Consider the following 11085-nt stretch of genomic DNA (forward strand, 5'->3'; position numbering starts at 1 on the left):
CTTCCCCAGAGACCTCAACGGGCACAGTTTATGTCAAACAGGAGATGATCACCATCCCGTCATCTCTCCCTTGGACCCTTGGTGCCAGAAAAGGCCGAGAGACGGTGAATGTCAGAGGCCAATGGATGGTGGCTAATAGGACCACTGTAGCTCCTGCTGTTGCTAAGGAACAAACAGCAGGCAGCTCTTTGTTACCCCATCTTCCAAAGAGCAGGGACAAGTCCAAAGTGAGGTTTGCAATATCTCAAAAGGTTGAGGAACAACTGACCACATGTCCACCACGTGAAGTTAGCGCTGAGGATGTAATAATGAATATGACATGTACTCTGTCCTCAAGGGGTTCCCAGGCAGGAGATACAGCCTCATAATTATTTTTCAGTGAGTTAAGAGATTTAATAGGCATAAGCAAGGGGTGGTGGGCCTACAGAGAGGACAAAAATCTACCCCAGCTTGGAGGATTTTAGAGGAGACTTCCTGGAGGAGGTGAGGCCTCCCATGACATGAGTGTTATCAGATGGCTTATCTTTCCATTTCCAATTGATTTAATGTGGAGATCCCTATCCAAGAGTGTTTACAGCAGATGATATTTATTGTTTTGCCTGCCAGCTTGCATTTTTTCTGAAAGAATAATCCTTTTTTTTTCCTCAGGAACTGCTCAACCTCCCCACTCCAATGATGTAGGGTTAGCTAGTCCTCATACTTCACCCTTCTGATCTCTGTTAATTGGCTCAGGGTGAACCCATCGACCTCTGGTTCTGGGACTTTCCAAATTGGGTTCAGGGACTTCTATGGGGTGATGAGGTCATAATATAAGAGGTTCGGGGAGCATTTAAGGACCACACTCCCCTTGTATGGAAGAAGCTGTTCTGTGGTGGGATAGACAAAAGCTCACTCACAGGGAGAAGCCGTGAGGACAGAGGAAGAGAGAGAGTCCTGGTAACACAGAAGACCCGGAGCCTCATTGCTTCTGAGGCCGAGCTGCCCTGTTCTCATTCTGCCACTATGTGAGATACTATATTATCCTTCCAGAAAAGTCCTCATTTGGCCTAAACTAGTTCAATTTGGGTTCCTGTCACCTGCAACCAAGAGTCCTGGGAAGCAGCTCACAACAGCAGTGACTTCTGCTGATGTCCTTGTCTTAGAGTTGTATTCCTCCTCTCCTTCCCCTTTTCAAGAAAAGTCAGCCCAACCTTAATGCTCAATTTCTCCTTGTTCTGTCTCAGCCTACTCATATTTTGAAAACTTGGTCAATGCTGTTACCTCCCCTTAAACTACACTTCTAGTTGTTCCATAACCAGGTTTCCCAAAAGCCAGCCTTCATTTTAAAAGGCATTAAAATGTTGTCTAACAAGAGCCACCACCAGAGAATCCAGATGAGTGGCTCTGGGGTGGGGCCCAGGAATCTACATGTCTTTTTAAAAAACACCCCCTGGGTGATTCTGACGGGCAGCCAAGCAGAGGCATCGTGATGACTAGAAGCCCATCAACTTTAAGAGTATGAGTGTCCTAGATATGGGTGCAAATTAACTGTCCAATCTCTAGTCAAGCCCTGAATACTGCTGTGTCTGGCTTACCTCAAAGAAAGCAGAACTACTGGAGGCTTGGAAGTGTGTCACGGCAGCTCCAAGCAATACCCTGGAAGGGGCAGAGCTGACCCATGACACAGCTGCCTTTGATTTCCTTCACGCTGGAGATGGAAGATGGAGGGGTGACCTGTTACTTTTTAAAATCTAGAATCACACCACAGGCTTGTATAATTTGTCTACACAGTATCTTTTAAAAGCAGCTCTCCTCACAGTGGCTGGGCATAGTTACCTCAGGGGCAACCTCAAATTGATGGCAGCCATTTTCTGGAAGCGGGTGCCAGCTTAGGGGAGGGATTTGATTTGCTGGAAGGCCAGCCAAGTAAAGCAATACCTGCTTCACTCCTTCCCTAATAAGCTTAGGTTTTGACCATGGCTCAGCTGAATTTGCCTAGTAAACTCACAAAGGCTCTCGGATTTCTAGATGTGCTGGTTTACGTTTGGCTTGATACAGCAGGTGTTTCGAGGCTTTTTTCTACCAAGAAGGAAAGTTTTATTCATTCAGGCTCTTATAGTTTCATTTGATTATGTTTTCCTTTTATTTCTACTAAACCTGTGGAACTTGAGGTTAAAGACTCAGCAAGGCTTGGAATGATGAGGGTAGAAAGAACTTGGACATTTGGCCAAATGGCATCCTCCTCCTAACACTGAGATTTTTTTTCTGCTTTATTTTACTCTTTCTCCTCTCTCTCTTTTCCTCTTTTTCTCTTCTCTTTCTCCTTCCCTCTCACCCACTCTCTCATAACACATTAAATGAGTGCCCTAAACGGTGACAAACTTGCATGTGCTTCCCTGATGACTAAACTTCTGGGCCTCTCGCCAACCCCCCACAGATGGCCCCAGACTTCAGGCATCCCGTGAAGAGAGCCCCACGGTCTGCAGCCCTGGTGGGAATGGCCAGGGTGGGGAGTGGCGGTGTCTTTGTCCTGGGGGAAGGCAAAGCAGCTTCCAGGAGGAAACGGGCGTTGCCTCCCCATGCGCTCCAGCGAGCCCTGGGGCCCGGCCTCGGGACTCCACCCAGCCCCTCCCGGAGCTCTGGGAAAAGCCGGTCGCCACACACAGGCTCACGCAGGCCCCGGCGCCGCGCCCTAAGGAGAGCAGTACCCACGGCCAATTGCCATGACAACCCCGGGGTTCGTTCCACTGCCCCACCCAGCCGACCCCCCTCCTCCTGCGCCGCAGCCAACCGGCTTGTGCGCGTCCCTGGAGCGCGCTATAAAACCTGGGCGCTGGGCGGGAGCGGCGAGCGCGGAACCTGGGGGAGGGCGGGCGGTGAGAAACTAAAGCATAGAAAGTCTCATTGCAGTAAAAGCGGGAGAAATAAGCCTGAGCATGCACAGCAGACAGAGCATGAGCCCCTGTCTGCGAAAGCAGTGCCTTCGCCTGGCCTTCTTTCTCCTCCATCTCCTGGGCCAGGTAAGTGGTGCGCCCCTAAGGTGCCCCCTGGTTCTTTTGCTCTCTCTGGGCGACTCCCGCTCTATCCCAGGGCTCACTCCGCCGTCGTCTGTCCCTGCTGATGGGTTTTTCCTTCTTGTCTCGCCCGCGCCCCAGGCCGCTGCGACTCAGCGTTGTCCTTCCCCGTGCCCGGGCCGGTGCCCCGCAGTGCCGCCGTCATGCGCCCCCGGGGTTCCCGCCGTGCTGGACGGCTGCTCCTGTTGCCTGGTGTGCGCCCGCCAGCGCGGCGAGAGCTGCTCGGAGCTGGAGCCGTGCGAGGAGAGCAGCGGTCTCTACTGCGACCGCAGCGCGGACCCCCGTGCCCAAACTGGCATCTGCATGGGTAATGTCTTGACCTTTTCTCTCGCAGCCAACTGGAGCTGACTCTCCTGTCTGTCCTCTTCGTCCCCCTTCCCAGAGTGTAAAGCGCAAATAATACTGATGATGATGATGATGATGATGATGATGATGATGATGTTGGAGTAGGTGATATTTATGGAGCGCGAGCTGTATGCGGGGCATGGGCGGGGGCGCTTGGGGCTTTGGATTGCGCCAGGGAGAAAACCCTTCCCAGGAGGTGAGAAGCATTCATCAGTTGCCTCCATCGAGAACCTAGATAGATGCGGAGGGAAGCAGGATGAAGGACCAGTGAGGTCATTTCCTTTGGACATTTCCAGGCACACACTGGGGGTTATGGGAGCCTGGGCTTACTCATATGCCAACAGTTCCCCCACCTGCAGACCAACAGGTTGGTTTTTACACCTGTAATTGTCCTATTTGAGCCAAAGCTGCTCTAGGTCTCCTGGGATGACTATGTAACTCCCTGCTCCCCCAAGCTGTGAGTGCAATAAAATGCCGACAACTAACCAATCAAGGCTCTGAAATTTAATCAATTGAGGATCAGTTTTCTACGTGGTGCACTAGTGTAGATGGAGGCTGTCCCTGCCTCTCTGTTTAGGGGACTTGGAATAGGCTTTTACTTTTTACTCTAAGCCAGTGATGATTTAAGGCCAAGGAATCCTAATGCCCTTCCCAATTTGACCAGGTAATCAATTTGGAGAATATGAAACGCATTTTCTTTTCTTTTTAATTCTAAACTGCTGGAGTACGGGAATATACAGAGATTCTTGCAAAATAATTTTTATCATTGGGAGCAACAGCCATGGGATCTTGAGAGTGTCATTTCCCGTTTAAGGATTCCTTTTCTCATCACTAAAACGAGCAACTGGATTGGGCAGGCTTGAAGGTTGCTTCCTGCTCTGGGAGGCCTCCATGAGGACGTCGGATACTGGAGATGGATAAGAAACCAGATCACCTGAACTAGCAAATAACTACCAGAGGCAGGGAATACGAACAAGTCTGCCAAATCTCACATAGCTTTTCCCCTTCCCTCTCCCTCCCCCACCCCTCCACTTCCCCAACATCCTAGTGCTAGAAGGAGACAACTGTGTGTTCGATGGGGTCATTTACCGGAGTGGAGAGACCTTCCAGCCCAGCTGCAAATACCAGTGCGCCTGCAGGGACGGGCAGATTGGCTGCGTGCCACGCTGCAACCACGACCTGCTACTGCCGCGACCTGACTGCCCAGCTCCTCGGAAAGTTGAGGTGCCGGGAGAGTGCTGTGAAAAGTGGGTCTGTGACCCGGATGAGGAGGGGGCGTTGGGAGGCCTCGCCCTACCAGGTGAGACACTCAGTGGTGCCGGGGGAGAGGGGGAAGAACCGGGGAGGAAGGACGGGGTGGGGGTGGGGGTGGGGGGTCGGGGCGCGGTCCCCCAGCAGAGGGCCTTCTGCCTGCGGGACAAATGACGCAGGAAGCACACGTGCTCTTTCGGATTTGAGGTGAGAAACTGGCCTCTGTTTCTTTCCATTCAGTTGTTGTTCCAGATTGCCCTCTGGGATCAGACACATCCTGTCTTTAACTCTGAAGCATACACACCAATTCCTCTAAAGAGAATCTGCCGAATTCAGTCACTGCTTTTGGCAATGGGACTGATTTTGTCTTAGGATGACTACTTATTTGTATTTTAATCAGTCCTACTTTTCCCTTATTAATATGGCTAAAATAAAAGTAAAGATTACTCTTTCTTTTCTGGATTCCATGCACTACTTACATTTTCTTATAACCAGCCTTCCTAAAAAATGCTACTCCTCCCTCAACAGGTGTCACAGAGAAATCTCAACTTTCTAGATGCTATAGGAAGAGTCAAGTGACCCTTTTTGTTTTTCTTTTTGCTTTATTTTCTAAAGCAAACTTTTTTTTTTTTTTTTAAATATTTTCAAGAAGTGGGAATTTTTGAGAAGCCACTAATCAGCCAGATTATTTATATTGGCATTATGCTGAGTTTAATGGTATTTCTGAGGTAAGAAATTATCAGCTGTGTTTTACAGATAGGGAAAATTGCCATGTAGAAGAGGAAATACACCCCAAGCCATGCATATTAAGTGTTGATACAGGACTTTTGGTATTCAAAGTCCAACTGTGGCCAAAACAACCACTTCTACCTTCCAGCAGCAAAGGATTGCTTTCATTGCTATTTTGAACTGGCTGGTTGGTTCTCCATAAACATCACAATTTAAAATGTCATCATGATCCCTTTTATGTACAAAATCATATGTTGAAAATCTTACAGTTTATAGAACAGTTTTTGATTCTATAATGTTCCATATTCTTATAACTACTAAGCTCTCAAATACAAGTATTCCTGAGCTTCTTAAGGACAAGTTGGACAGTCATTGCACAAAGAGACCTTGAAGGCTTATACAGTGTGACAGGCATTGTGCTACCTGTGAGGGGTGGGTTAACAAAGAGAACCAGGTCTTCCCCCTGAGACCACCACAGTTTAGTAGATATAGAAGAGAATAAGGCCCTCTTTGTAATGAGGGTGAAAAGGACTACGGCACGATTCCCACGTGTTACCCAATATAGCTGTCTTTATGTGCACACCCCGTAGCCTACAGACCGGAAGCCACCCTAGGAGTTGAAGTCTCTGACTCCAGTGTCAACTGCATCGAGCAGACAACAGAGTGGAGTGCATGTTCCCGGAGCTGTGGCATGGGTTTCTCCACTCGGGTCACCAACAGGAATCATCAGTGTGAGATGGTGAAGCAGAGTCGGCTGTGCATGGTGCGGCCCTGTGAGCAAGAGCCGGAGCAGCCGGCAGACAAGGTAGGTAGTCTGGAGGGAGCCTGGCATCAAGGAGGAAGTGGCCTCGGCTCATTGGGCCAGGAGCTTCGGAAAGTCATTGTGACACTAGGTGATTCAGAAGGCAGCTGAAGCTGGGAGCTCACCCCAAAGAGAAAACAGAGATTCCTGAAGCCATCCCGAGTGGGTCTATATTCTTTTTCTCTTTAAAGTGTTGAAATAACCCAAACAACTTACAACAGGTCCACAGTGACGAGGGACCACCCAACTATAATAATTCCCCCAATCGCAAACTCTCTAGCAAACCCTATTCCATTCCTGAAGAAAATTGGCTGCACAGTCATCAAACAGATGGCTTTTAGAGAGATCGGGTCTGCTTTGAGTTCCTCTCACCCCTCAGGTATAGAGTATGTCTGTCTTCTCACCCCTTACTCCCCAAAACCCTGCCTGAGACAAAGTGTATGTTTGATCAATAATTGTTGGTGAATAAATGAATGGGAGCCTGTGAAATATTTTCAGCATTTTTAAAAGCCTAGTGGAAATAGTACATTTGCCAGCATAAGGCAATATGGGCCAAATGAAACAGCATATTTCTTTCCTTTTGGCTGGAATTATATCAACTCAGTGTGCTAACACTGAGTATAAGGCATGCAGATCAGAAGCTCTCATTGGTTCTTGATGACATCACAGGCCTTGTTACCAGAGCCTCGTGTCAGATAAACGCATTACCCAAACTGAACCGTTACGTGGACCCTTATACAAAAAGTAAGGATAAAAATAAAGCAGTCCCTAGCAATGAAAGATTTCTAGATCTCTACACTGAGATAGTATCATCTAATGCTTAAGGGTGCAAATTCTGGAGCCAGACAGCCTGGCTTCAAATCCTGGCTTCTGCATTTTGTTTTAGGACAATTTCCTAAACTCCTCAGCCTCAGTTCCACTCCCTGCATAATGGGGCTCCTGATAGTACCTGCCTCAAAGTTGCCATGAGGATTAAGTGGAATGAATTTGTCAAATGCTGGGCATAGAGAAAGGGCTCTCTTAATGTTACCCATATTACTTCAATTTTCTGTTTATTGGTTGCATTAGCTGTATGGCCACTTAGCTATGTGGCTTTTTAGATAGATCCTAGCTTTACATTTCTCCCACCAATTTAGAAAGAACACCTAGAAACTCTGAGTTCCTAAATTATACCCAAAAATCTACACCTCCCCACACTTAGGGGAATTCTACCATACATATAACACAAGCATGCAGGTTCACACACACACTTACACACACACACAAACACACAGTGTGATGCTACTGGCCTTCTGCTTTCTTGTGGGTGTTGGCAAGAGTATACACCAAATATCAAATATGAAAAGGAAGAAACAAGAAGCCCTTAAAGATTTTCAAGGGCCCAGTAACTTCTTTATTAAATAAGGCTTTTCCATCCCATGCCTCTGAAATTTGGCTGTTTCTATTGTTTTGTTTCCCAAAATCTGTACTTTTCCTTTTAACTTGTTTCAGTGAAATGTTGAGAAATATTATATTTTAAATATTTATTTATAATAAACATGTTTCATAAAAGTTCTGGAAATTTGTTTGGAATCTAGGGAAGCACTAGCAAATAATCATGCCCCCCTTATCGCCATGAGATTCTTATTATCTGAGGCAGTGGTTCTCAGAATGTGGTTCCTAGACCAGCCACACGACCTAAGAACTTGTTAGAGATGCAGATTCTCGGGCCCACACCAGACCTGCTAAATCAGGATCTCTGGGTGTGAGGCCCAGCAATCCATGTTTCTGCTGCACTAGAGTTTGAGAACCACTGATAAAAGAGATTTCCAAGTCTAACCACCCCACAAGCTGTAGGCTGTACCAAGGAAGTCAAAGAGCGGTAGAGAATTGTGGCAAATCATTAGATGCAGAAAGCTAAGAGAGAAATAAAGTGTGATTACATTTATTTCCTGAATCATCAATATTGGGTTTCCTCACTCACCATTATTAATGGGATCTTGCATAAATTATTTACTTGTGCTGTCTTCATGGAAAATAACCCTAAATCCCACATTGTCTTATGCTCCTACGGGCAGAGCATAGAAGAAAGCTTGGGCTTTTACAGTCAGGCAAATTCAAATACTGGATGTTTTCTGACCACTTTTTCCCTTTGAGCCTCCACATCCTCATCTATAAAACCTGAGCCATAATTCCTACCTGGTGCTGGGCTCAGATGCTCCTCGCGTGTGTTTCCTGTGTATATCTCTAACCTGGCCCTTGCTGCTTGGTGTCATAATGGTCTGTGTGATCCCTGCTCCCCCATTAAATATGCATGTTTTCAGAACAGGGATTTTACCTTATTTATCTTCCTTTATCCTCAATTTCTGGCACTAACCCTGCATGGTAATTGTTCCTTGTATGAATGAATATTGTTAGTAAGGCTTAAGTGAGTTAATGTCTGGGAAGTATTTGAAACACTAGGCTTGCAGCCATGCCAGTTGTATTCCCTTTTTCTGTGTAGCACCTAACAATACATTTGGCTAAAAGTAGCACCCAAGCCTCTTACAATGGCTTAAAAAAAATAAGGGTTTCCTTATCATACACATGCGTTCTCTCTCATGTGCATTTCCTCAAGGTCAGGATGGTTGTAGCACCATTAGGTGTGATGTCCAAATTCCAGGCAGAAGGGAAAATGAATGCAGGAAGCAGGAAAGAACTATACCTATCAAGAGTGCAGAGGATTTCCCAGAATCCCTTAGTTTATGTATCGTTGGCCAAAAATTTGTCACAAAGCCATCCCGAGTGCCCAGATGTTCTGAGAAAGCAAATATACTCACAGCTAAGCACATTGCCCAAGCAAAGTCGATGTCCTGTTAGCAAAGAATATAGAGCAATGGGTACCAGCTAGGCAACTTGCAGGTTATTCCATACCCCAAAAATGGTCCATCAAAGGAACTGTAGCCATTCCATGCATTTCTCCTCTTCCTCTCTCATAGAAAGGAAAAAAGTGTCTCCGCACCAAGAAGTCACTCAAAGCCATCCATCTGCAGTTCAAGAATTGTACCAGCCTGCACACCTACAAACCCAGGTTCTGTGGAGTCTGCAGCGATGGCCGCTGCTGCACACCCCACAACACTAAAACCGTCCACGTGGAATTCCAGTGCTCCCCAGGGCAAATCATCAAGAAACCAGTAATGGTCATCGGGACATGTGCCTGTCACACCAACTGTCCTCAGAACAATGAGGCCTTCCTCCAGGAGCTGGAGCTGAAGACCAGTGGAGGGGAAATGTAACACGTGTCCCTGGAGGAGCACACCTGCAGAGGCAAACTGCAGCTGCTGCATGACGCATCATCAAAGGAATATAAGAAAAATAACGAAGAGTCATCATTTCATCCCTGAGTCCTAGGTATCATATTGTCTGAAGTCATTTGAGGTCATTTATGTCTTTTTCTTTTTTTCTTTTTTTTTTTTTTTGACGAACGATAGGATTAACCGTAGACTTGGAATGAGCATAAGCTCAGGATAGAGCTTAGGGATGACTTTTCTCTGGTGTTTTTAACAAATGCAAATTTCTATAAATTTAAGAAATCAGATATATGTTTCACTTTGTAGACTATATGACATTACACTCGTTTTATTTGTTGTAAGCTAGTGCAATTCCAAGAAAATATCACTGTAAATGACACAGCGGAGTCCAAGAGCATGATGAACATGCTTTCAAACAAATATTTCACTGTACATTGGGGTTTGATTTCAGGATTCTCTGTTGAGCTCCCTTTGTGGGTAGCTCAACTTTGAACTTGCAAGTCCAAGATCCAAGGTAATGTGTAGCTATTCAACTTGAAATCCAGAGACTATTAATTTTATGCTTTATTTGTGCACTAGGAAACGTGCTGTATTTACGGTAAGGAAATGTTTGTTAATGAGGTGGACTGGTGTCACAAACTCTCCATTTCAGACAAATTGACACCTTTCCGATAGAAAGAAGCTGAACAGAGTACTCTCCCTAACATAGCCATGACTGGCCCTGATAGCCCTCATGCATTTGTATGTGTTGGAGACTGCTGGGGTTCTCCTTTTTTTTTTTTTATTTCTGTGGGTCAGCACATATTTTCAGGCATCTCCTGATCTTAATGATGAGGAAACTAAGGCCCAAAGCACCTAAACGAATCAAAGTCTTGCTTACAACCTCTGATGCCTTTCAAATGGCCTTTAATGGGAGTTTGACTAAGAATAACAAGCACTTGTGCTGAGATACTGCAAATTTTATGAGAGTTTAGAATTATTGTAGACATGCCCAAAACTGATCCTTGGGCCTTAATTATGAAAACCTGCAATCAAGATATATGTGAACGCACTTGTCTAATTTGTTAGGCTACAAGATAGGCTACAAAATTAAATCCATACCTTCTTCTATGGCAGCATCTGTGTTCAGCTTTTCTCCTTGAAAGTATTTATATAAATATAAATTGTACATTTTGTAAAATACTCTTTTTAACTACCATACTTGTCGGACATCACTAAATAAACGTGATCTCATCAATGCGTGATTCTGCTATTACTTTTGTGCTTATAGTTTTAACGCAATTTTTATTGAAAATAAAAATAAAATAGAAATGTATGGACTACGATGGAAAACCGTCGACAGCACCTTTTGAAAGCAAAGTGGATATTTTTTTAGGTGCGCTTACAACAGCTTGTCATAAGGGAACGAAAGACAGCTTTTACTGAGTTAGAGTTGAACTCCACTACCAAGGCCTCAAATTTCCTCCATGACTCTCAAACCGACATCTCAAGCCCTGAGATTTTTCCTTGACGGCCTGCTAGATGCTCATGTATATTGAAAATCGAACTTGTCTGGCAAAGCAAAGCTCACCTGGCTTCCTTATCTAGCTGAAAGGCTCTCCATCCTCCCAGGTATCCAGCTTTAACTCTCCGTGTT

At 45.7% G+C, this 11085-nt stretch overlaps 1 protein-coding gene across 1 annotated transcript; it reads left to right on the forward strand.

Annotated features, from left to right (window-relative positions):
• Nucleotides 1–2844: 2844 nt before the first annotated feature.
• On the forward strand, nucleotides 2845–10773 carry CCN3 (cellular communication network factor 3). The gene is made up of 5 exons (XM_037802914.1): nucleotides 2845–2999; nucleotides 3135–3360; nucleotides 4447–4698; nucleotides 5969–6183; nucleotides 9138–10773. Exons 1-5 carry the CDS (start codon nucleotides 2916–2918, stop codon nucleotides 9432–9434), a joined length of 1074 nt encoding a protein of 357 aa, XP_037658842.1. The 5' UTR covers nucleotides 2845–2915; the 3' UTR covers nucleotides 9435–10773.
• The last annotated feature ends 312 nt before the right edge of the window (nucleotides 10774–11085 follow it).

The sequence above is a fragment of the Choloepus didactylus genome, chromosome 14 (genome assembly GCF_015220235.1).
Source record: "Choloepus didactylus isolate mChoDid1 chromosome 14, mChoDid1.pri, whole genome shotgun sequence".
Taxonomy (NCBI): Eukaryota; Metazoa; Chordata; class Mammalia; order Pilosa; family Megalonychidae; genus Choloepus; species Choloepus didactylus.